The sequence below is a fragment of the Excalfactoria chinensis genome, unplaced genomic scaffold, assembly GCF_039878825.1.
Source record: "Excalfactoria chinensis isolate bCotChi1 unplaced genomic scaffold, bCotChi1.hap2 Scaffold_326, whole genome shotgun sequence".
In the NCBI taxonomy this organism is placed as follows: domain Eukaryota; kingdom Metazoa; phylum Chordata; class Aves; order Galliformes; family Phasianidae; genus Excalfactoria; species Excalfactoria chinensis.
This window is the reverse complement of record NW_027315614.1, coordinates 72,957-99,244: the sequence shown is the minus strand read 5'-3', so window position 1 is coordinate 99,244 and position 26,288 is coordinate 72,957. Positions and strand designations below refer to the sequence as shown.

Genomic DNA, 26,288 nt, shown 5'->3' with positions numbered 1-26,288 from the left:
GCACTTTCGCTGGCTAATGAGAGGCCTACACGCATGCGCACTTTCGCTGGCTAATGAGCGGCCTACGCGCATGCGCAGTAGATTGCCCCCTCCCCTCCCCAAAATGGAGAGAACAAAAGTAATAATAATAATAATAATAATAAAAAAAAGGCTTTGGAAGTTTATTATCTTTGATAAAACCCCGCCTGAAAGAGGAGGGTTTTATGTGTTTTAACAGCGTTGGGGATGCACATAAAACAAGGGTTGGGGTTGAAGGGGGGTGGGGAGGGGTTTAAAGGGGGGTTTTTTAGGCCCAAAAAGCTGCTTTTCGTCTATAAAATGAGCGGGGGGGGTCGAAACGCCAACCATGACACGAGGGGGGGCCCTGGTTGGGATCCATCAGCTCGGACGGAAAGATGGCGGTAAAAAAAGGCTCCGGGGGGGGGTTCAATGAGTCCTTTGTGTCCTTCAGGAGAGAGAGACTGAGGTTCTTAGAGCGACAAATCGCTGCTAAAAAGAACAAAATGCAGGAAAAAGGTAGAAAGCAACCCAAAAAAAACCCGCAAAATTATCCCAAAAACAACCCAAATTGGGGGAAAATAAAATGAAAAAGCAAGCTAAAAAAATCAACCCACATTTGGTTATAAAAGGAAGAATAAACCCCCCAAAAATCAACCCAAATTTGGTTAAGAAACAAAAAAACAAACCCCAAAATATCCCAAATTTGGTTAAAAAGTGAAAAATAAACCCCAAAAAACAACTCAAAATTGGTTAAAAAAAAAATGAAAAATAAGCCCAAAAAAATCAACCCAAATTTGGTTAAAAAGTGAAAAATAAACCCAAAAAATCAACCCAGATTTGGTTAAAAAACAAAAAAAACAAACCCCAAAATATCCCAAATTTGGTTAGAAAGTGAAAAATAAACCCCCCAAAAAACAACCCAAATTTGGTTAAAAAAAAAAAAAAATGAAAAATAAGCCCAAAAAAATCAACCCAAATTTGGTTAAAAAGTGAAAAATAAACCCAAAAAAATCAACCCAGATTTGGTTAAAAAGCCTAAAATAAACTCAAAAAATCAACCCAAATTTGGTTAAAAAGCGAAAAATAAGCCCAAGAAAACAACCCAAATTTGGTTAAAAAGTGAAAAATAAACCCCCCAAAACAACCCAAATTTGGTTAAAAAACGAAAAATAGCCCCCCACACACACAAAAAAACCCACACATTTGGTTAAAAAATGAAAAATAAACTCAAAAAAACCAACCCAAATTTGGTTAAAAAGCAAAAAACAAACACAAAAAAATCAACCCAAATTTGGTTAAAAAGTGAAAAATAAACCCAAAAAAATCAACCCATATTTGGTTAAAAAATGAAAAATAAACCCAAAAAAACAACCCACATTTGGTTAAATAATGAAAAATAAACCCAAAAAAATCAACCCACATTTGGTTAAATAATGAAAAATAAACCCCGAAAAACAACCCAAATTTGGTTAAAAAGCCAAAAATAAACTCAAAAAAATCAACCCAAATTTGGTTAAAAAGCAAAAAACAAACACAAAAAAATCAACCCAAATTTGGTTAAAAAATGAAAAATAAACCCCCCAAAAAACAACCCAAATTTGGTTAAAAAACGAAAAATAAACACTAAAAATCAACCCAAATTTGGTTAAAAAATGAAAAACCCCCCAAAAAACCCATATTTGGTTAAATAATGAAAAATAAACCCAAAAAAACTCAGAATCCAAATTTGGTTAAATAATGAAAAATAAACCCCCAAAAAATCAACCCAAATTTGGTTAAAAAACCGAAAATAAACCCCCCAAAAAAACAACCCCAAGTTTGGTGAGGAAGAATGAAGTCCTTTCACATCCCATAATAAGCAAAAAGAACTCAGCTGAGAGGTAGAGAGGTGTCCTTCATCATCATCATCATCATCATCGTCACAATCTTCTATTGGTTCCGGGGTTGGGCTGAGGTAATTGGCTGTGTCACGTTCATCAATTAACGGGCGAAAAGAGCAACACTGACAAATGACACTAACGACCTCTTTCCTCTCATCATCATTAAGGTCCTAACGACTTAATTGGACGCGTCGGAATTAACGCTTCCGGGGTCTCCTGCGGGTGAGGTGATGGATGAAGGGGTGGTCGGGTCCTGCCAGCTGCCATTTGCCTGTAGGTGAAGCAGATGTTTCTATTAGAAATAGGGGGACAGAACGTGGTTGACCTGTAAGGACCTTTCTACCCCCAAACGCTTCACTGTTGACCTGTAAGGACCTGTTGAACCTGACTGATCCACAGTTGACCTGCAAGGACCCTTTGAACCCAACCACTCCCTGGTTGACCTGCAAGGACACTTTGAATCCAATCACTCCACAGTTGACCTGCAAGGACCCTTTGAACCCAACCGCTCCCTGGTTGACCTGCAAGGACCCTTTGAATCCAATCACACTTCAGTTGACCTGCAAGGACCCTTTGAACCCAACTGATCCACAGTTGACCTGCAAGGACCCTCTGAACCCGACTGATCCACAACTGACCTGTAAGGACCCTCTGGACCCAACCACTCCTCAGTTGACCTGCAAGGACCCTTTGAATTGAACTGCTCCACAGCTGACCTCTAAGGACCTTTTGAACCCAACCATTCCTCAGTTGACCTGCAAGGACCCTCTGAATCCAACCACTTCTCAGTTGACCTGTAAGGACCCTTTGAACCCAACTGCTCCCTGGTTGTCCCTTAAGGACCCTTTGAACCCAACCACTCCTCAGTTGACCTGTAAGGACACTCTGAATCCAACCACTCCTCAGTTGATCTGCAAGGACCCTTTGAACAACTATTCCGGCCTACTGATCCCTACTGATCCAGTAGGTCCCTACTGAGAGCAAAACTAGGGCTTATTCACAGGTAGATCCCTACTGATCCAGTAGATCCCTACTGAGAGCAAAACTAGGACTTATTCGCAGGTAGATCCCTACTGATCCAGTAGATCCCTACTGAGAGCAAAACTAGGCCTTATTCACAGGTAGATCCCTACTGATCCAGTAGATCCCTACTGAGAGCAAAACTAGGCCTTATTCACAGGTAGATCCCTACTGATCCAGTAGATCCCTACTGAGAGCAAAACCCGCATCGGAGATGGGATGAATGAAAACCCTGGGACATCTTACGTCGATGCGCTGCGTCGTGTACAAAGGATTCCCCACAATGGTGTCATATCTTCCTGTCTGGTGTATGACATGGTGCAAGGAATCCATCTGCAACAAGATCCCGTGGGACAACACGAAGGAGGGGAGAAAGAAATAAGGACAAGTCATAAGAAGCAGGTATTGCAAGCAGGATATGCCTGTTCTATTAAAAATAACTGTAAATCAATGCCGTTAATACTGCTATAACCACCCCCCATCAAGTTCTATTTATACAGAGACCCTCAAACAAGCCAACACCGATTTGTTGATGTAAATCTGAAGGGTGGAAGGACACCAATAAGTCAACTCGGGTCTCAGTCTTAAGAGTTTGATTTCAACAACACAAAAACTCCCCAAAAACACGCATTTCAATGGGTTTGTTTCACAAATCTGACTCCGAAGGGAAAAGAAAATCATCCTTATGTGATTATTAAAAGAAACTGCTCTAATAATAATAATAATAGTAATAGTAATAGTAATAGTAATAATAATGGAAATGAGCTGCTCACCTGTGACTGCACATTGCCACCCACCGGGGAGCTCTGGTAGGAGGTCAACGACTGCAAATTAATGAACGAATCTCCGGAATTGGTCATCTTAAAAGAGCCAGAAGAAGCTGAATCACAACAAAACAAAACAAACAACAAAGATTCAATGCAAAAAAAAAAAAAACAACAACAAAACAACATGTATTTTGTTTTCTTTTTATCCTTTGAGCGCGTTTCCAACCATTGGAAATGGAAACTTCCAAAGTGCTTTTTCCTCACCCGAATTTGGTGTCGATGGGGAGTTTGCCCGGTTGCCCTGAGCCACAACGTTGGTTGCATCCACTGCTGTTTTGGCAGCGTAAATGTTGGCTTCTTCTTGGAACTTCCCCATGTTCTTCTTGTACCGAATTCTTTTGTTACCGAACCAGTTGGAAACCTGGAGATTTACAGCCCTGTTACCATTCAAACCATCCCATTCTCCGTTACGTTGACAACTCGGCAGCAAAAACAAAGTTTTATAGTAGGGTTCAAGCAGATAAACCCTTTGGAACAACGTAAATGTTCATTGTTTTCTTTTAGTACCGTCAACTACAACCTATTACCGCCTATAGGGGATGACCCGGCAGAACTCAGATATGGTCTGAGATCGATTCTCATGTTCATCAATCATTGCTCTTGTTGGAGCTCCCAGCTGCCCTCGATGTTGTCTGTCAGGTTATTCCCATTGTCCCTTGCTTTTCTTTACGCCTTCATCTGACTGAGAACACTTTTCCACCCTTCATCCCCTAACTTACAGAGCTTTGCTTCAAGTTCCCCTTAGCTCGCTTGTTTTTGTGCCCCTAAAGCTCAACTTGGCCACGACTGGGGGCCTGTTTTGCTCATATGGCATTTCTTAGACGAATCAAGGCTAGATTTCATGGAACCACCGAACCACTGGAGTCGGATGGGGATCCTTAACAGTCACTCGGCCCATCTTAATGGTCTTTCCCAACCTTAACCATTCAAAGACTCAAAGAAAGAAGCCATCATTCCAGATCAACCTCTCCCTACCTGCGAAACGGTGATGCCACCCTTCTTGGCGAGCTCCTCTTTGGCCTCTTCGCTGGGGTAAGGATTGCTCAGATGAGAATAGAAATACTCGTTCAGCACTTCTGTTGCCTGCTTGCTGAAGTTACGCCGTTTACGCCTGTTGGGAAACCACAACTGTTTCTATTTGAGCCTCGTAGACCGCGAGCTGTGGGTCTGCTCTGAACTATTGAGGTTTGAGGAGGAATGTATTCAATTCCACACCGTTTTTAACGTGTTTATGCCAAGGTAAGACCCACGAGCTATGAGTCTACTATGAACTATTGAGGTTTGAGGAAGAATGTATTCAATTCCACGCCGTTTTTAACGTGTTTATGCCAAGGTAAGTAACCTCAGCATGGACAATGACCCATCAGATATTACCATTGAAACTAACAGTGCCGGGAATGAGGCTTTCAATGCAATTATTGGCACTGAGCGAGAAACGAAGCCTGGATTTAAGCACCCGTTGCCACTTTTCATTGTACCTCGCATCAAGGAAGCGTGAGCGGAGGATCATCACCGCCTCGCACGTGCTCTGCTTCAGCTGCATCTGGATGGTGCTGAATTTGCCGTGGATGATGTTCACCATCCGCTCGATTTCTTTGGGAGAAATGGGTCTCGTCCGGCTCTGTTCCCTGAGCAGGTTCATGACGTGGGTGGTGAATTCGCTGCAGGCCTGAAAGTGAAGATACTGGTATCGAGAAACGATAAAACACCCCCAAATTAATTCCCCCCCTTCAACAAGAGAACATATCCAAACAAAAAAAAAAACAACAACAAAAACCCAACAGAGGACTTTCGGCTTTATTCGTATTTACTCTTAAATACCATAACAAAAACCAATGAGACGTTAATTATCTTTAGTCTGATGTCCGGTCCCTCTATTTCATCTTATTCCTGCAACGCTAAGTTCTCAAAACAAAACGTGAATAACCTCGCGTCGAACTGAACTCATTTCGCCTCCTGCTCCATCCTTAAAACCAACACCAAAGGGGGGAAAGGGGGGGGAGGAAAAAAAGGGGAGGTTATATTTCAATTGAGATGATAAAAACTCTTCCATGCAGAAAGATCACCTGTTCATATTTCTCTAGCTCAGAGTGGTATATCTGTCGGATCTGTGACAGCTTGGCCCTGTAGTCAGAGTGCTCAATGCTATTGTCATTTGGACAGCCACCTGGTGTTGCTGCTACAGCCATTGGTGCTCCTCTTCCTCTTTTCTCGGGGCCGGAGACGCCCTCCGCCAGCAACATGTTATCTAGTCTCATTAGTTGGGCATCGGGGGGGTCTTCTTCCTGAATACCACGAATACTTAACACTGGGTAGATATAAAGAGGGAATCAAAAGGTTATTTCCAGGTAAGGGAGAGTGTCCGCTTCAATGGTAGAGCATTTAAAGACTGTTTTTAGCCGACTTCTATCTCCAGGTCGAGGAAAGAAGGAGAGTTTAATGAAGGTGTCTATAGAGAAAACAGGGATCAGAGGGAGAAATGGGCAACGGGATGGTAAAGGCAGACTATGGGAGGTGGATGGAATGCACCTGAGCTGCTACAGCCGCTGTATTTCTGCACCTGGGGACTGAAATGAACACCACATTGATGTAGGATGATGCTGAAATCGATACCCGAGGGCTGCTTGATGTAGGGTATCACCAGGAGCTTTCTGGCTTTTAATTGGATGTTAACTGTGAGGCAATTTAATGAGCAGTGGATTGGATTCAGGAGGAAATCTGTGTTGATCACACAGCGATGGACACCAGATCCAAAGAGAACAAAGGGATATTCCAGTGCCATCTGACAACACAGAACTGTGGGAAGACAGAATGGGTTGGGTTGGATGGGTCCTTGAAGATCAAAGAACTGTAGAATGGGGTTGGGTTGGGTTGGAAAGGTCCTTAAAGATCAAGGAACCATAGAATGGGGTTGGGTTGGAAAGGTCCTTAAAGATCACAGAACCATAGAATGGGGCTGGGTTGAAAGGAATCTTGAAGACCACAGAATCATAGAATGGGTTGGGTTGGAATGGTCCTTAAAGATTACAGAACCGTGGGATGGAGTTGGGCTGGAAAGGTCCTTAAAGATTACAGAGCTGTGGGATGGAGTTTGGTTGGAAAGGTCCATACAGAACCATACAATGGGTTGGGTTGGAAGGGTCCTTGAAGATCACAGAACCACAGGATGCATTGGAAAGGTCCTTAAAGATCACAGAACTGTGGAATGGGGTTGGGTTGGGTTGGGTTAGAAAGGTCCTTAAAGATCACAGAACCACAGAACCACAGCACAGTTGGGTTGGAAGGGACCCCAAAGCCCCCCCAGAAGAGCACTCCTCACTCTGACAAAGCTCACATGAAACTATTTGGGCTGGGAAGCGTCATTGCTGTGGAAGAGGAGCCTGGGTGCCACATTCTCATCTCCTTGCACACGCTGCGGTGCACATCAGCACACCTCGTGTTGGAGTCGAGCTCCCAGCTGCAGCTTAATTTTATGTCACCCGTCTAATGATGGTAATTAGACATTCGTTATCATCAATTACGCATCAGCTCATCTCAAGTTGGCTGCTGAATAAAGCACTCCCACGACCTCAAGGGGAGAATCCGGTTGGCTGGGGCTAGCAAGAAACTAGAGAGGAGTTAATTAGCATTAATGAGTTGCACTTTCAACCCCGTAGTTCACCCCCTATAAGTTCATCACAACTAAAGAAACTCACGGACCACGTAACTCATTGCTTCTCTTTACACACAAGAAATCACGAATTCCCTGCTTTCCTGCGCATCCCCTACTGAGATCTGTCAAATATGCAAAACCACTACCCTAACTGACGTGAAATTCCCACCGTTTCTAATTAATCCTTAATTAAACCGCATCGCAGCCTAAGGTGTTGAAGCCTCAGTATGCAAATGCAATCACGGCCATCTATTTTGCATGTCATTAATTAAGAGGTTTGTGGTTCTGTAATGAGGTTAGTGGTACCAAAATAAGCGGTGCACGCTTGGCTGTGAGTTTTATTGGGTTGTTTTCTTTCCTCCCCCCCCCCCTTTGCAGAAGGGAGCAAATAATGCAGAAGAGCCAAGTTTTTCCACCCATTGGATGTAGATTGGTTGGCTTCCCCTTTGTAGAAGGGCATTTTAGGGCCAGAATTGAACTATTTGTACCATCCTAAGTACAGAATACCTACAAAGAACACAAAGGTGTTTTCCCAGATGGTATCACTAATATTAACCCGAGCAGATCGGTGTACCCAGATCCAATTGATCCCTCCTGGAAAATCATGAATGGGAGCTGCTCACCGATGGAGTAATTCAAGGGAATGGAAAGCTTTGGATGTACCATTCTAACCCCAAAAGAAGAAACAGCCTTTGCCAGCCAATACGTCGGCTCTGAATGTTGAGCTCTGACTCAAGCATTGGAACTGTCAGGTGAAAGGAGAGCTGAGTTTATACCGACTCGAAGTAAATCCTCGGGGCAGCAGAAGCAAAGAATCAGCGAGGTCGGAAATGAGGTCCAGGATCATCAAGTCTGTCCGTCAAACATGTTTTGGGGTTGGATTTTGGGGCTGGATTTGGGGGTCAGATCTTGGTATTGAGTGTTGGGGTGGGATTTTGGAATGGTAGAATCGTTAGGGTTGGAAAAGACCTTGAAGATCATCGGGTCCAACTGCATCCATTCATGGATTCATTAAGGTTGGAAAAGACCTCTAAGACCGTAAGTCCAATCACTGACCCACCTACAGAATATAGGATCATTCCCTGCTTGACCCACAAGGACCTGTCCAACCCAACCACTCCATGGTTGACCCATAAGGACCCTTCCAACCCAACCACTCCATGGTTGACCCATAAGGACCTTGCCAACCCAACTACTCCAGGAATGACCTGTAAGGACCCTTCCAACCCAACCATTCAATGGATGACCTGTAAGGACTCTTCCAACCCAACCACTCCATGGTTGACCCATAAGGACCCTTCCAACCCAACAGCCCCACAGTTCACCTATACAGACCCATCCATTTCAACCACCCCACAGTTGACCTACAAGGACCCTTCCAACCCAACCACTCCATGGATGACCCTCAAGGGGGGGAGGAGGAGGAAACCATGTTTTATTCAACATTCCAAACCCCACAGAGTCCCCACAGCCCACCCATCACCCACCAGGCCCCGCTCCTGTGTCTTTAATCCATAAGTCGGGTTCCCTACGCCATCCTAATTAATATTAATTAAGATGTGGGTGTGTTGTTTTGTCTTTTTCCTTTTTGGGGATGGGTACCAAAACATACGAGCCTGGGGGGGACAAAGAATCACATCACAGAGGAAGAGTAGATTGTATTTGTAGGGCCATATTCATATATAGGAACATATGACCGTATTCATAAGACCATCTCCATATATATGAAGATATGACCATCTTTGTAGGACCATATTCATGCATGTATAAAGATAAGACCATAATTCACAGGACCCCGATCATATAGATGTGAATACATGACTGTATTCGTAGGGCCATGTACACATATAGGAATACAGGACTCTATTTGTAGGGCTGTATTCATCAATATGAATATATGACCATGTTTGTAGGACCACCTTCACTTGTACAAAATAGATGATCTTATTCATAGGACCCCATTCGTATATATATACAATATATGACCCCATCCATAGAACCTCATTCATATATATGAAGATATGACTGTCCTTATAGGACCCCATCTGTATATAGGAACACAGGACTCAAAACCGAAACCCATTTGCCCCCAAATAAGCACCGATAAGGCATGATGACAAACAGCAGAAGTCACAGAACCCCATTGGGCAAACGTGGAGAACAAGAGCAAAACTGAACGTGGGATGGCATTTTTGGGGGGAAAAAGTGGTGTTTTGGGGGTGGGAAATGGGTGTAGGAATGACATTAGCTCACCTGTTTTCTCCTTGATCTCGCAGAGCACGCTGAACAGAGCAGGCTTCATCCTATGGCAGTTCAGGGCGTGTTTCCTGCAGCAAAAAAAGAAAGGCAGAAATTCTGTATAAAAAAAAGGAGGAAAAAGGAACAAAACAAAACAAAACAAAAAAAACCACTTAGTTTTGCTGCTGGGAAAATGCAAAGAGGAGGAATAACCTGGAACGAAACCCAGAACACAGATATAAAGTGATCAGGGTAAGGCACGGATGGAACCAACCTGGAACACAGCTGGAATCAATACAGAACACAGCTGGAACCAACCTGGAACACAGCTGGAATCAATACAGAACACAGCTGGAATCAATATACGACACAGTTGGAACCAACCTGGAACACAACTGGAACCAACCTGGAACACAACTGGAACCAATATAGGACACAGCTGGAACCAGCCTGGAACACAGTTGGAACCAATATAGGACACAGCTGGAACCAACCTGGAACACAACTGGGATCAATACAGAACATAGCTGGGATCAACACAGTACACAGCTGGAACCAACCTGGAACACAGCTGGAACCAATATAGGACACAGCTGGAACCAATATAGGATGCAGACCAAGACTATATAGGACACAACCACAGTCAACCTGGAACACAGCTGGAATCAATACAGAACACAGCTGGAACCAACCTGGAACACAACTGGAATCAGTATATGACATGGATCCAAACCATCCAGAACACAGGTAGAACCAATATGGAAACCAGCCAGAACCAACCAGGAACACAACTGGAAACTATATAGGGCACAGCCTGAAACCATATAGGACACAGGTAGAACCAACCTAGAACACAGCTGGAACCAATATAAGACACAGATCAAAACCATATAGAACATAGCTGGAACCAGCCTGAACAGAGATGAAATCCATATAGGACACAGCCAGGAACCATACAGGACACAGCCTGAACCTATATGGAACACAGAAAGAACCAACCCAGAACACAGCCTGAACCCATATAGGATATAGCTGGAAACCATATAGGATATAGCTGGAAACTATATAGGGCATATCCTGAACCTATGTGGAACACAGACAGAACCAACCCAGAACACAGCCTGAACCCATATAGGATATAGCTGGAAACCATATATAGAACACAGACAGAACCTACATGGAACACAGACAGAACCAACCCAGAACACAGCCTGAACCCATATAGGATATAGCTGGAAACTATATAGGACACAGCCTGAACCTACATGGAACACAGACAGAACCAACCCAGAACACAGCTGGAAACCATATAGGATATAGCTGGAACCCATATAGGACACAGCCTGAACCTATATGGAACACAGCTGGAACCAACTCAGAACACAACCTGAACCCATATAGGATATAGCTGGAAACCATATAGGACACTGCTGGAAACCATACAGGATATAGCTGGAAACCATACAGGACACAGCCTGAACCTATATGGAACACAGACAGAACCAACCCAGAACACAACTAGAAACCATATATAGAACACAGCCTGAACCTATATGGAACACAGACAGAACCAACCCAGAACACAGCCTGAACCCATATAGGACATAGCTGGAAACCATATAGGATATAGCTGGAAACCATATAGGATATAGCTGGAACCCATATAGGACATAGCTGGAACCCATATAGGACATAGCTGGAACCCATATAGGACATAGCTGGAAACCATATAGGACATAGCTGGAAACCATATAGGACATAGCTGGAAACCATATAGGACATAGCTGGAAACCATATAGGACACTGCTGGAAACCATATAGGATATAGCTGGAAACCATATAGGACATAGCTGGAAACCATACAGGATATAGCTGGAAACCATATAGGACACTGCTGGAAACCATATAGGATATAGCTGGAAACCATATAGGACACTGCTGGAAACCATATAGGATATAGCTGGAAACCATATAGGACATAGCTGGAAAACATATAGGATATAGCTGGAAACCATATAGGACATAGCTGGAAAACATATAGGATATAGCTGGAAACCATATAGGACCCAGCCTGAACCCATATAGGACACACAGGAAGGAGGGAAGGCCAGAAGGAAGGGCAGATGGACAGACAGAACCGATGCCATTCGGAACCACAGGATACCCCAAGGATACCCCATGGGGACACCCTATGGCGACAGTCCCGACAGAGCCCAGCTGAGTAACCCCCATCTATCGCGATAGTGCTGCCAGAACACAGCTGGGTCGCAGCACCGGGCTGTAGGAACACCCAGAACCAGCCCCATATCCCCAACCCAAACTCTGTCCCACTCTATACCGTCTCTATACCACGGCCCCGAGTGCGGGTCGAGCCCCGCAGCCTCCATCTCCTATCGCGATAGTCCCGACAGAACACAGCTGAGTCATAACACGGGGCTGTAGGAGCACGGAACCAACAGCAAACCGCCCCATAGCCCCGACCCAAACCCCAACCGTTGTACCACGGCCCAAAACGAGGGGGGGGGGGGGGAAGGGAAATCCATCCCCACAGCCCCCAGTTCTCACCCCACAGCTCCTCTATCGCGACAGTCCCGATAGAACACAGCTGAGTCACGACGGGAGGCTGCAGGAGCGTCGAACCGGCACCGAACCGGCATCGAACCGGCACCGAACCGGCACCGAACCGGCCCGTATCCCCACAACGGCTCCACCGAGGGGGTCCCATCGCTGCCCAGAGTGAGGGGGGTGGGGAAGGGGGGAGGGGTGTGTGGGGGGGCTATCCCTACAGTCGACCCCCACTCCCCCCCCCCCAGCTGCCTCTATTGGGCTGAACGGGACCCCCGTTACCTCGCCTGGGCCTCATCCAAGCTTTGATCGGTGATGGCCATAATCTGCTGCAGAACGTCACCCGTATCGTGAGTGGGAGGAGGGCCCGGGGGAACCAGAGAGCTGGGATCACCCGAAGTAGCTGTAGGAGGGTTGGGAGCCCCCGGAGGGAGACCCCCTTGGAGGGTCACCCCGGTTCCGTGCGGTGCCATCAACCGCGAAGGTTCCTCCATGGCCGCCGATGGGGGAGCGGAGACAACAGGGCCCCGAAGCCACGCCCACCTTTGGGACGAGGCCACGCCCACCGGCCCCTCTTGGCCACGCCCACAAACGCAGAGACGCCCCCTCCGTTAAGCCACGCCCACTTCTTTGGCCACGCCCACAATGTGTAGGCCACGCCCCCGTGTGCTGACCACGCCCATCGGTTCGGGATACGCCCGCGCATGACGTCATAATGACGTCATGGGGGGGGGTCTGATAGGGGGACTTCAGGGGGTTCTGCGAGGCACGGCGGGAGGGAACTTCTGCATCGCCAACGCGGTGTGGAGATGGAAGGGGTCGGGATGGAACGGACCCCGTGTGAATGATAAGGGGTTGATAAGAGATCAAGGGATTGGTCGGGGGGGGGCAAGGGGTTCGTAAGGGATCAGAGGGTTGATAAGGGAGACAAAGGATTGGTAAGGGGGGGGCGTGGGATTGATAAGAGATCAAGGGATTGATAAGGGATCAGAGGATTGATAAGGGATCGGGTTATTGATAAGAGATCAGAGTATGAATAAGGGATCAGGGACTTGATAAGGGATCAGGGTATTGATAAGGGATCAGAGGACTGATAAGGGGTCAGAGGACTTATAGGGGATCAAGGCATTGATAAGGTATCAGAGGACTGATAAGGGATTGAGTTATTGATAAGGAATCAAGTTATTGATAAAGGATCGAGGTATTGATAAGGGTCCATGGAATTGATGAGAGATCAGAGGACTGAGAAGGGATCCAGGGGTAGAAGGGTCCTTACGGGTCAACCAGGGAAGGGTTGGGGTGAAAGAGTCCTTGAAGATCACCCTTAGAACCACGAGATCATAGAAATGGGGCTGAAGGGTCTGAATGTGGGACCCGACGGCCATTTATGAATGGGCACTGGAGTTGTGAATGGCACACAGCATCACTGAGCAGAACTCATCACATGTTTATGAATGGGCGCTGGAATAGCCAATGGCACATGGCATCATCGAGGAGTACTCACTCCATGTTTATGAATGGGCACTGCAGTTGTGAATGGCACATGGCACCACTGAGCAGAACTCACCCCATGTACTCCATGTTTATGAATGGGCATTGACATAGCCAATGGCACATGGCATCACTGAGGAGTACTCACTCCATATTTATGAATGGGCACTGGAATAGCCAATGGCACATGGCATCATCGAGGAGTACTCACTCTATGTTTATGAATGGGCGCTGGAGTAGCCAATGGCAGATGGCACCATTGAGGAGTACTCACTCCACATTTATGAATGGGCACTGGAGTTGTGAATGGCACACAGCATCACTGAGCAGAACTCACCCCATGTACTCCATGTTTATGAATGGGCATTGACATAGCCAATGGCACATGGCATCACTGAGGAGTACTCGCTCCCTATTTATGAATGGGCACTGGAGTTGTGAATGGCACACAGCATCACTGAGCAGAACTCATCACATGTTTATGAATGGGCGCTGGAATAGCCAATGGCACACGGCATCATCAAGGAGTACTCACTCTATGTTTATGAATGGGCACTGGAATAGCCAATGGCACGTGGCATCATCGAGGAGTATTCACTCCACATTTATGAATGGGCACTGGAGTTGTGAATGGCACACAGCATCACTGAGCAGAACTCATCACATGTTTGTGAATGGGTGCTGGAATAGCCAATGGCACACGGCATCATCAAGGAGTACTCACTCTATGTTTATGAATGGGCACTGGAATAGCCAATGGCACATGGCATCACTGAGGAGCATTCACTCCGTATTTATGAATGGGCACTGGAGTTGTGAATGGCAGATGGCATCATTGAGGAGTACTCACTCTGTATTTATGAATGGGCACTGGAGTTGTGAATGGTGCGTGGCATCACTGATAGGGGGGAGGAAGCACACAACACCCCCCTAAATATAATACAGAGAGGTGCAGCTCACCCATAGAAATCAACGCAGCTTTAGAAACAGCCTTTAATTAAGCACTCTAATTAACAAACCGCTGCTGTGGTCCCTTATAAAAGCATCCTTTGAGGGGGGTGTTATGGGGGGATCCTCACCCCGCAGTGCAACGTCTCCCACAGGAGGGACCCCCCCTCTGTTCCCATGGTCAGAAAATGAGCTCAAATGGAGGAATCCACTGTGAAATGCCCATTCAGTGACAGCCCCCCACGGTCGGCCCCATTGGGTTTCACAGCCGTTGGGGTGTATTTGGGGTTCCTATAACAAATGGAGCATAGAATCCTTCGGAAAGTGTTCCTCATCTCGTTGTCCCGATAGGAATAAACGATGGCGTTGATCAATGAGTTGATCTCAGCCAATAGGAGGACGTATTTCTCCACGGCTAAAACGTTGCAGCTCTTACAACCCAACCCATCCAATAGCAGCACAACCTGCCCGGGGGTCCAACAGATCAAGAAGGCACCTGCAAAGAGATGGACCCCCCTGTTAGAGGAAAAGGGGGGGGGGTTCCTACCCCAATCCTGGGGCTTCAAATGGGGGGTGATGGGTGGATTGGAAGGGTTTGGGGTTTGGGGATAAGAGATGAATGGGGAAAGGATCAGGATTCACCCAGGCAATCCCCATAGGGGTGATTGTGGGATTGTGGTGTTTTAGGGTGGGGGGAAAGGGGTGAAATGGGGGAACGTGGCCTTACCCAGCTACTCCCAATAGGGCTGTTCAATGGGATTCCTGTGTTTTATTGTGGGGGTAAAGTGAAATGGGGAAGATATGGCTTCCTGCCCCACTCTCTGTAGGGATATGGGGTGGAACTGGGGTGTTTTAGGGCGGGGGAAAAGCATGAAATGGGGGAAAACGTCTTCCTTAGATCCCTTCCCACCCCATAGATCTGTGGGTTCACCCCTCAGCAGATCCCTTCCCACCCCATAGATCTGTGGGCTCACCCCTCAGCAGATCTCCTCCCCACAACCTATGGGAGATGGAGGGAGCTCTGTAGTGACCCCATAACTCCTGGGGGGAAGGAGAGAAGGCTGTAGTGACCCCCAACCCCCAACGGGAACTCTGTAGTGACCCCCAAGCCCTGGGGTACAGAGGGAGCGCTGTGGGGACCCCACAACCTCCAAGGGAAGGCTGTAGTGACCCCCCAAACCTAAAGAGAACACTGTAGTGACCCCACAGCCTCTAAGGGAAAGGAGGGAGTGCCAGAACAGCCCCACAACCCCATAGGGAACATCACTGACCCCCAACTCACCGAGGATGATGGTGACGGTCTTGACAAGGCCGACCACGGTCTCCCTGTAGCGCGGATGGAAGGAGGTGTGCGCCGACATCCGCCCCATCTTCCTCTTGACGTAAATGAAGATGTGGGCGTAGACCACCGCCATGAGGAGGAAGACGAGGAGGTTGGAGATGGCCCAGAAGGTCAAGTAGCTGCGGCTGTAGAGAGGAGCCATGCTGGAACATTCCTCCAAGGCACACAGGCAATGCCAACCGTAGGACGGGATCAACCCCAGCAGCAGAGCCGTGGCCCAGATGCAGAAGATCAAGATCATGACGCGTTGGTTGGACATCTTGCTGTGCAGCTGCATGGTCAGCACCGTCTGGTGCCTCTCCACCGCGATGGCCAAGAGGTTGACCACCGAAGCGGTCAAACTGGTGTCCAAGAGGCTCTGCCGGATGAACCAGGTCTTCAAGGAGAGCTCGGCCGTCCTCGGCCCCGTGTGGAACATGAGGAACATGTAAGCAATGCCAGCAAAGAGGTCGGCAGCTGCCAGGTTGCCCAGGAGGTAATAAATGGGGTAATGGAAGCGGCGGTTGATGATGATGGCTGCGATGACCAAGAGGTTGGTGAGGAGGACGATGAGGCTGACAGTGAGGCCCAGGGCCACCACCAGGACATCTTTGGTCCTCCAGTAGGTGGTGAGCTCCTTCCGGCTGTTGTTGTAGAAGAAACCCACCGACTCATTGTAGAAACAGTGCTTCATGGCCACCGGCCTGGAAGTGGGGGGGAGAAGGTGGTGAGAAGGGGGGCTGGCATGGGGATGGAGTGGTTAGGGGGTGGGAAGAGGTGGGGGAGAGGGTTTGAATGGGGTTGGGTTGTGGGAGGTCATAGGAATGTCAAAAGATTGGGTTGAAGGGGTCCTGGAAGGCTGTAGAACCATGGAATGGTTTGGAAAGGTCCTTAAAGGTTAAAGAACTTTAGAGTAGGTTGGAAGGGTCCTTAAAAAAAAAAATCATAGAACTGTAGAATGGGTTGGAAGGGTCCTTAAAGATCATAGAAACATAGAATAGGTTGGGTTGGAATGATCCTTTATGATCATAGAAACATTGAATGGTTGGGTTGGAGGGGTCTTGAAAGACCACAGAACTATGGAATGGGTTAGAAGGGTCCTTACAGGTCATAGAAGCATAAAAGGGGTTGGGTTGGAAGAATCCTTAGAGGTCAGAGATCGATGGAATGGGTTAGAAGGGTCCTTAAAGGTCACAGAAACATGGAATGGCTTGGGTTGGAAGGGTTCTTAAAGGTCATGGAACCGTGGGATGAGTTGATCTCCCTGGTTGACCTGGAAGGATTCCTCCACCCCAACCATTCACTGGTTCCACAGTTGACCTGGAAGGACCCTTCCAACCCAACCCAACCTCAACTGATCTGTAAGGATCCTTCCACCCCACCCCAACCACTCCCTGGTTGACCTGGAAGGACCCCTTCAACTCAACCATTCCTCAACTGTCCTTCAAGGACCCTTCCACCCCACCCCAACCGTTCCCTGGTTGACCTGTAAGGACCCTTCCAACACAGTCATTCCCTGTTTGACCTGTAAGGACCCTTTGAACCCAATCTCTCCCACGTTGACCTGTCAGGACCCTCCCACCCCACCCCACCAAGCACTTTAACCCCCCCCCCTAAACGCAGCTCAGCCTCCTACAGTCCCAACAACTCCGTCCTCTGCTCCCCTGGCAGCACACTCTGCATTCCCGGACGGCCCAACTCTTAGCAGCAGGGAGGTGAGGTCATTAATCAGGCTCGTTATCGCCCGCACCCAGCACAGCATTGGGCAAACAACCCGGTCAGGTCTGGCACTGGGCTGAACTTTTGATCTCTGCTGGGAAAAGGGGAGAGAGGGTACAAATATACTGGGAAAAGGGGGGAAAGGGGTACGTATATACTGGGAAAGGGGTATGTATATACTGGGAAAGGGGAGAGAGGTACATATATACTGGGAAAAGGGGGGAGAGAGGCACATATATACTGGGAAAAGGGGGGAGAAGGGTACGTATATACTGGGAAAGGGGAGAGAAGGGTACATATATACTGGGAAAGGGGGGAAAGGGGTACGTAGGTACTGGGAAAGGGGAGAGAGGGGTATGTATATACTGGGAAAAGGGGGGAAAGGGGTACGTAGGTACTGGGAAAGGGGAGAGAGGGGTATGTATATACTGGGAAAAGGGGGGAAAGGGGTATGTATATACTGGGAAAGGGGAGAGAGAGGTACATATGTACTGGGAAAGGGGAGAGAGAGGCACATATATACTGGGAAAGGGGTATGTATATACTGGGAAAGGGGGGAGAGGGGCACGTATATACTGGGAAAGGGGGGAGAAGGGGTATGTATATACTGGGAAAGGGGGAAGAGAGGTAGGTATATACATACCCATGTAGACATGAAGAAGTTGTAAGTGCCATCCAACCCCATTCACACTCTGACCATCCAACCCCATTCAGTCTATTTGCCATCCAACCTTACTGACATATTCTGGGGGCCATTGAAAGCTCTTCCCCCCACAACCACAGGGATTCACCTGATACTGTTGGGGGGGGGGGAGGGAAGGGGGTCACTACGACCCCCCCCACCCACCCACCCACCTCTTTCATTCAAGAAACCTTAACATTTCCAAGGGAGACCCTCAAAGGATCACCCCGAACCCAAAGGAACCCATTGGGATCAAGGAGCCCAACCTGGGAGCTTTGAATCAGTGTGACACTGAGCTGGAGGGGGGGGGGAGGGGGTGAGATGAGGAGGCGGGGGGGATGGGGGTAAGCCCCCCCAGTAAACAGCAGCAGCTGCTTTGCCTCTTGATTACCTCCCTGTAGTTAATTAGCCAGACGACCTTGGAGCTCGGTGTCAGCCATGAAGCAAAAACATTATTGGGGAGGGGGGGGGTTGAAAGGAAGACTGCGAGCTAAATCCATCTCTGTGATGCACAACGGACCCTGAGGAGCCCCACAGAACCCCCTCCCCCCCCCCTCCCAAGGATCTTCATGCTCTGCAATGGGATCTTATGGGACTTTCTTCCCCCACCCCCCAACCCATACCAGCGTTGAATGGTTAAAAACCAGAAGCGAACGCACTCCTCCATCTCTGCTCTCACAACGAGAATCACACCACACTGGGGGCACACGGAGGGGCCACGAAGAGGCGTTTTTCCCCCCTCCCAGCCCTTTAATCCCCCCCCCCCCTCCTCCTCCTCCTCACTCCTAGGATCGCTGCCCTCCATTCACTCAAGAGGTTCTAAGCTGGATATCGCAGCATAAAGGGGCCCTCCCTCCCATCCCTGCCTTCCTCCCATCCCTGCCTTCCTCCCATCCCTGCCTCCCTCCCACGAACGTGAGCAGCTCGGCTGGAGGTGTGGGAGGACGGAGAGGGGATGGGCTGCTCTGATCCACAAATCAGCGCTAATTAAAACTGCCTTTTATAGTCCCCCCCCCCCCCATTGTCCCAAACCGGCTTCGACTCGTCCCATTTTTGTTTTACTGCCCGCTCACATTGGACGGGGCCAAAGGTTGAAAGAGCCTCTCCTTCTTCTTTGTGCTTCGTCAAGGGCAGGGAAGGAAAATGAAAAGGGACGAAGTTTTGTTGCTCCCTCTACATCGTAAACCAAGAGATTCTTACCTGCAAACACAACCAGCCGCCGCATCCAGACCGCGCTCCTACCATCGCCGTCCCCACCGCAGGGAAGAGCTGTTCCATATGGAGATCCCCATCTTGGGAGGTTAAAAGGGGGTTAAAAGGGCCCTTTCCAAACCCAAAGTGCTGAGTGGAAAAGTTTCAGAGCGGCTGTTCAGGCCGACAGCTCCCAAAGGGGGAACTTGAGAGAGAGTTGAGATGAGCCCTGCCCTCCTTGGACCCTCCCCCCCCCTTGGGCGGATCCTTTAGGATCACGGATCCACCCCATAACCGCAATCCGAGTCCTTTCCTCCTTGATGGGGAGCTGGAGTCGGATTGTGGATGTCTCCGGAGTGGGTTGGAAGGAATCGGTTCCGGTTCTGTTGGCATCGGGTTCTTGGGGTGGTTTCGGCGGCATGGGGAGCAAACTGGACCCATTGGACCCACCTCTGCTCACCTGCGGTCTTCTTCAGCCTTCATCACGGAGCCATTAGAGGCTGAATGGAAAGAGATGGGCCCAAAAGGAGGAGGAACCATCAACGGAACCACCAGAGGTTGGGATGGGTTGGGAGGAGATGGGACGGTTGAGAAGAGGAGGTTGGAATATCAGAGGGGCAACCACAGAGTCCTACCGAAGGCGAACATCGCACCGACCTCCTTAAGGTCTCCCTTCTTTCTGCAGCCTCCGTGGGTTGAAATGAAGCCATGAAGCCCCCCCAAAAAAGGGTGTAAAAATGAACTGGGAAGAGCTGAGCATCACCAGCTGGTCATAAATCCACAACCTGCCAGGTAAGAGCTGGACCTGCAGGGCGGTACCAGCACCTTTCATGTGGTTCCTCTGCACGATCTGAGCTGTCAGAGTGATGGGGGCTGATCCTTCCCCTCCCCACCGTGCCCTTCTGATCCGTTTGGATCCAGGATCCTTCTAGGAGCATCATTTGCCTTCTCCTTCCCTTTGGTGTCAACAAGGAACTCAGCAGAACTACACGGGATTTCAATGAAGAACCCAGCAGAACCGGTTCCCATCAGCCAAAACCCAGAGCAATCAGGGGAGCAGAACCCAGCAGAACCAGATCCAAACCCAGAACACCAATGATGTTCCATCAGCCAACACCTGGAGTGATCAGGAGAGCAGAACCCAGCAGAACCAGCTCCAAACCCAGAACACCAATGAAGAACCCAGCAGAACCAGTTCCCATCAGCCAACACCCAGAGCAATCAGGGGAGCAGAACCCAACAGAACCAGATCCAAACCCAGAACCGGTTCCCATCAGCCAAAACCCAGAGTGATCGGGAGAGCAGAACCCAGCGGGACCAGCTCCAGATTCAGAACACCAATGAAGAACCCAGCAGAACCGGTTCCCATCAGCCAGAACCCAGAGCAATCAGGGGAGCAGAACCCAACAGAACCAGCTCCAAACCCAGAACACCAATGATGTTCCATCAGCCAACACCTGGAGTGAACAGGAGAGCAGAACCCAGCGGGACCAGCTTCAGATCCAGAACTGGTTCCTATCAGCCAAAACCCAGAGCAATCAGGAGAGCAGAACCCAACAGAACCAGTCCCAGTTCCAGAACTGGTTCCCATCAGCCAAAACCCAGAGTGATCGGGAGAGCAGAACCCAGCAGAACCAGCTCCAAACCCAAACTCCAACCGGTGCCACAATGGCTCGGGGGCTCAGACAGCCGTGGCAGCTTTGCAGTAAAGAGGCAATGATGCATCTTGCAGTTCTGGGCCCCGATGCACACACAGAGCCCACATTGAAGCCAAAGGTGGATGAGAAATCAGGTTGGATGAGATCAGAGCTTGTGCAAACCTGCCCTGGGTTTGTTTTGTGCTTTCAAGGCAGAGGGAAGAGAACATTTCTGAGCTTCACAGCAGCAGCTTTTCCTCCGTGCTTTGCAATGAGGGGGCTGGGGGGAAGAAGCAGGAATAAAGAGGAATAAACCCATCCATTTGCAGATGGGAGGGAGCAGAGCTGAGGTTGGGTTGGGTTGGAGACGCACCCAGTGACCCTGGCTGACCTCACCCTTCAAGGACGTGCAGCTCAGCTCCTCCCCCCCCCCATCATATTCATTCACTCCTCCTGGAAACAAACAAGCAAACATAACAATAATAAACCCCCCCACCCCCCAAAAAACAACCTGACGTCATCCAGTCTCCTTTTGCAGCTGCTCAGGGTTGGAGCTCGGGTGTCCGAATCCATTTGCAGCAATGCTGGAGATGCATTTCTTTTTTCCTTCTGTTTTAATTGATTTTTAACCTTTTTCTCATTGTTTCACAGCCATATTTTACAGCATCCACCCCTCTCAACCTCCCTTCCCCCCCCCCCCCCCCTCCAGCCCAATAACCCCCATCTGAGCACATCCTGGTGCCCAGCAGAGAGAACACACAGGGAAATGCTTCCAAAGTCAACAGACCCCTCCCTCACCCTTTCATTGCACCTCTGTTTTCTCAAGGCAGCGTTAATGGCTTTCGTGGATCCAGTGTTTTTCAAACAGAGCCAAAGTTCCCCTTTAAGCCCCAAGGCTGATGATGGTCAGAAGGTTTTTACTTCATCCCCCCCCCCCCTCCCCCCTCTTTGCTGTTCCCCTCTTCTGGAATCCTGGGAATGTTAAATAAGTCTACAAGGAGCATCACCCCCTCCCCCCCCCATCCCTCCTTTATAACCATAACCCCCCTCCTTTATAACCCCCCTTATACCAGCAGAGCCAATTCCTCCCATTCGTTCTTCCCGGCCCTGAGATTCCCATTAATTCTCCCCAGATCCCAACTGGTGCAGAGATTCCCAGTATAGTCTTCCCAGTGGGAATGGGGATAGGGATGGGAGTGGGGATGAGGGTGGGGGTGTGATGGGGGTGGGGACAGGGATGGGGATGAGATGGGCTTGGGATGAGAATGGAGGTGGGAAAGGGATGGGGATGGTGACAGAGGTGGGATGGGCTTGAATTGGGGAGGCCAGAATGGGATGGGGATGAGGATGAGAGTGGGATGGGATTGGGGATGAGGTTGAGGGTGGGCTTGAGATGGGGATGAGCTTGACCCGGGCTTTGGGGTTGGGATGGTACACTGAGCTCTGAATTCACATTGGGTCAGTGGGGAAAAGCTAAAGTCTGAAACAAGAAACTGTTTTTGCTGATAGGAAGGAAGGAAGGAAGAAGGAAAGAAGGAAGGAAGGAAGGAAGGAAGGAAGGAAGGAAGGAAGGAAGGAAGGAAGGAAGGAAGGAAGGAAGGAAGGAAGGAAGGAAGGAAGGAAGGAAGGAAGGAAGGAAGGAAGGAAGGAAGGAAGGAAGGAAGGAAGGAAGGAAGGAAGGAAGGAAGGAAGGAAGGAAGGAAGGAAGGAAGGAAGGAAGGAAGGAAGGAAGGAAGGAAGAAGGAAGAAAGAAGAAGAAAAGATCTCAATGAGATTTCTGTGGCTCCCCATCATTTGGCTGTAGGAGGAATGCTGCTGCGTAGCTCAGAGCTGCAGGGCTGGAGCTCCATGGGGTGCTGCTGTGAAAGCAGAGTTAGTAGCCAACAGCGTGTTTGTCTTCCTGCTTTGTAGTAGGAATCAGGGCCGTGGCCACGAGGTGGTTGTGGTGGTCCACAGCATGGACCCAGGCTTGATCCATGTCCCTCCCCACGCATCAGTGGGGCTGAGGTCGTTCCTTTGAAGCTCAGCTCCAGCCCGGAGGGGGTGGGAGAAGGAGAGGAAATGATGGTTCCCCTCCCCGCCAAGCTGTTTGGATATTCAGCTTTTCTCTTGCCAACCCAAACCACGTCCACTGAGGCTGGAGGGCAGCAGATCCCCATCCAAATTCTCCCCACGCCACGACGGGTCCTGGCAGCTGCGTAGCTCTGCTTTGGCGGCTCAAACTCATGACCAATCGCTGGCAAACAGCGAGCAAAGAGGAGTTGCAGGGGAAAGGAAAGCGTGTTTTCTCTAATAGCACTTCTGTATGCCATGCAAGGGAAAGCAAAGCGCTCTACGCCTCCCCAGCTTCTCCTATGGAGGACGAAGCTCTGCTTCATCTCCATCAGCAAAAGGAAATTGGAGGTTTAGGAGGTGAACCATTCGGGTTCGACTGGTTCCTCACATGGGAAAGCAAAGCCTTTGTTTTGTGGGGAGCTGAATGCACCCGGTGCTTCTAATAATAGCGCCCTGAGTGTTTGCTTAAGCTCCTGGAACAAATACAGGGGAAAGTTGTAATAAAACACCCCGTGATTTATTACAGAAGCTCCGCGGTCGATGATAACTTAGCATTCAAAGCAATATACTCACAAATGTACATTGCTCCAGAGATGCGAGCCCTGATAACCCCAACTGTACAAACAGAACCAAGAGATCATCAGCGTTTCTCTTTACAGCTTTGTTAAGGAAAAGGGCTGAAACGATGCCTGAGATGGGAGAGGAGTCGGGTTGTTCAACCTCTTCCTCTGGTTGGGAGAGCAGAAGGTTTTCCCTCTTGGGTTGGGAGGGCAAAAGATTTCCCTTTGGGTTGGAATGTGGAAGGATTCCCTTTGGGTTGGGAGATCCAGAGGTTTCCCTTTAGGCTGGGAGAGGCAAAGGTTTCCCTTTGGGTTGGGAATGTGGAAGGATCCCCTTTGGGTTGAGAGAGAGGAAAGTTTCCCTTTGGGTTGGAAGAGCAGAAGGTTTCCCTTTGGGCTGGGAATGTGGGAGGATCCCTTTTGGGTTGGGAGAGCCAAAGGTTTCCCTTTGGGTTGGGAACTTGGAAGGTTTCCCTTTGGGTTGGTAATGTGGAAGGTTTCCCTTTGGGTTGAGAGAGAGGAAGGTTTCCCTTTGGGTTGGGAACATGGAAGGTTTCCCTTTGGGTTGGTAACGTGGAAGGTTTCCCTTTGGGTTGACATCTCCACTCCTCTCCCCGTGTCTTTGCAGTGGGGTTGAAATCAGTGCCAACATCCCCCACGCAGCACTTTGCTGCCCAAATTTCATGCCGATTTCCTCTGCCTTTTGGCTGTGACACCATCCCATAAAGCACAGTTATCCCCAGGAACGGCGTAGGAAGGCTCTCCTGCATGCACTTGTGTGTCACGAGATGGCACTATAGGACCGAGTTCCTACTTTTCTGCAGCAAATCTGCCTCAGGAAGGCAGAAATTGGGGCCATCCCCTTGCAGGTGGGATGGAGACCCAGCAAGTTGGAGTGCCCTTCTTGTATAGGGTGTCGTAGGGTGGAGAGAACCCTCTCATCCACCATGGGTTCCTCCCTTTGGTGCCAATGCCAGCATCACGAGCTGTGCGGAGGTTGAAGATTTAAGGGCAACGGAGCCAAATAGTTGGGAGAAGTGGGAGCTGCTTGGCAGCTTTATCTGGCAACGTGTTTCCCTTTTCATGCTGATGAACCAGTGGAAACTCCAGCAACATCCAGAGCAAAACGATCATCCTGGATGACCTCGGTGGTCTTTTCCGACCTGCGTGATTCCATCCAGACCACCTGTGTTTCCTTCAGCCCTTTGTGTTGTGCATCCTGGGACCATTGAATGGGCAGACGTTGGGTGTGAGTTGGGTTTTCCATCCAGTGAACAAACCCTGGGCTGACTCAAAGTCTACCAGGTCAACCCAAGCAAATGCTTTCATCTCCGCCCCGAGCTGCGTGTACGGAGGTGGGATGCTGTTCTCACCCCACATCTCTTTACTTATCCCTTTCTTCAGCAGCATCTCAGCAGGACTGCAGTCCTCTCCTCTGCTTCCAGCTGTTATCCCTATAGGATTTTCTCTGGGATTATCTCCGGGCCGAATTTCACCCCTTTCTCACCCAAAGAGAGCTCCGGAGATGCCGAAACCTCATCAGCTTTAAACTTAGAGATGATCCTGGCTGTTTCCTCAGTGATCTGGAAATGTTTGAGTTGTTTCCCTCGATGCCTGAGGGCGCTCATATCCGGAGAGCCATTCCTGCTCCTCGTCCTCTCATCCAGGATCTCCTTTCCCATACAGGTGCCATCAGTGGGGCTGCCCTCAGCCTCAGAGTCCATTGCCATGCTCAGAGGTGAGCTGGAAGGTTTGGGGATGTGAGGTCGTGCTTTTGGCTGCGCTCGGATGTATTTCACGGGCTGACGGCTGAAATGGCCCCGTGGCTGAGCCCCAAAGACTGGCTCTGAATCACTGCCTGCCTTCTCCTCCGGGTCCTCCAGCTCAGATCCAATGCTTGCATTTGTCTCTGAAGTAAAAGGAAATCAAAGCATTGAGATGCGGTCAATGTGACAAATAACGTTGGCCAATGTTTTCTCTTGCTGCTAGGATGCTGGAGGTCCAAAAGTATTACCATCCTAAAACTCCCCTTCTGTTTTCTTAACCAACATATGGAGGGACGTTCCCTTCTGCCCCTTCCAAACATATTTGGAAGCCATATTTTATAGCTCTCCACCCACACCAGCATCACAAGCACCTCTTTACCTCCACCCTCGGAGCTGTGGGCACCTTCCAACACGAACCCATCCGTGGCCTCTCCAGAAGATGAGATATCAGACCCGTCATCCATGCTGGAACTGCATTTGGAAGAGGGATTCTGTCGGAACAAAGCCATGGAGGACTCTCATTGGTCATGAAGATACACTCTGCTCCCACCTCCCCCCCAGCGTGGTTGTGTGAATGGAGGATGGGTTGAGTTGAATGGAGGCGGCTGCTTGAGCTGAAAAGGCTCTGATCCCTTTTGGGTTGTTGATAAGTGGGAACTGGGAGGGGGCAGAAGGGCACGGGGCTGTGGGGACGGTCACAAAATGTGCCCCAAAGGGGTCAATTGCTTCTTGTAGG

The 26,288-nt window shown here is 49.1% G+C and overlaps 2 protein-coding genes across 2 annotated transcripts; both read right to left on the bottom strand.

Moving 5' to 3' along the window:
• Positions 1 to 1,805: 1,805 nt before the first annotated feature.
• On the bottom strand, positions 1,806 to 12,706 carry LOC140264840 (pre-B-cell leukemia transcription factor 4-like). Its single transcript, XM_072360742.1, has 9 exons — positions 12,465 to 12,706; positions 9,633 to 9,706; positions 5,794 to 6,035; positions 5,206 to 5,396; positions 4,703 to 4,838; positions 3,932 to 4,088; positions 3,674 to 3,780; positions 3,147 to 3,233; positions 1,806 to 2,151 (listed from the first exon to the last, which is right to left on the bottom strand). Exons 1-9 carry the CDS (start codon positions 12,674 to 12,676, stop codon positions 2,059 to 2,061), a joined length of 1,299 nt encoding a protein of 432 aa, XP_072216843.1. The 5' UTR covers positions 12,677 to 12,706; the 3' UTR covers positions 1,806 to 2,058.
• A 1,942-nt stretch (positions 12,707 to 14,648) lies between these two features.
• LOC140264841 (lysophosphatidic acid receptor 2-like) lies at positions 14,649 to 19,763 on the bottom strand. The gene is made up of 3 exons (XM_072360743.1): positions 19,544 to 19,763; positions 15,904 to 16,646; positions 14,649 to 15,117 (listed from the first exon to the last, which is right to left on the bottom strand). Exons 2-3 carry the CDS (start codon positions 16,634 to 16,636, stop codon positions 14,816 to 14,818), a joined length of 1,035 nt encoding a protein of 344 aa, XP_072216844.1. The 5' UTR covers positions 16,637 to 16,646; positions 19,544 to 19,763; the 3' UTR covers positions 14,649 to 14,815.
• Positions 19,764 to 26,288: the final 6,525 nt, after the last annotated feature.

Excerpts from the sequence above, each read along its gene's own strand:
- LOC140264840 (XM_072360742.1), bottom strand. The coding sequence starts at position 12,676 with ATGGAGGAACCTTCGCGGTTGATGGCACCGCACGGAACCGGGGTGACC. Across the intron at positions 4,839-5,205 it reads TCACGCTTCCTTGATGCGAG|GCGTAAACGGCGTAACTTCA; the intron begins GTACAATGAAAA and ends GTTTCCCAACAG. Across the intron at positions 3,781-3,931 it reads CCCATCGACACCAAATTCGG|CTTCTTCTGGCTCTTTTAAG; the intron begins GTGAGGAAAAAG and ends GTTGTGATTCAG.
- LOC140264841 (XM_072360743.1), bottom strand. The coding sequence starts at position 16,636 with ATGAAGCACTGTTTCTACAATGAGTCGGTGGGTTTCTTCTACAACAAC. Across the intron at positions 15,118-15,903 it reads GACCGTCACCATCATCCTCG|GTGCCTTCTTGATCTGTTGG; the intron begins GTGAGTTGGGGG and ends ATCTCTTTGCAG.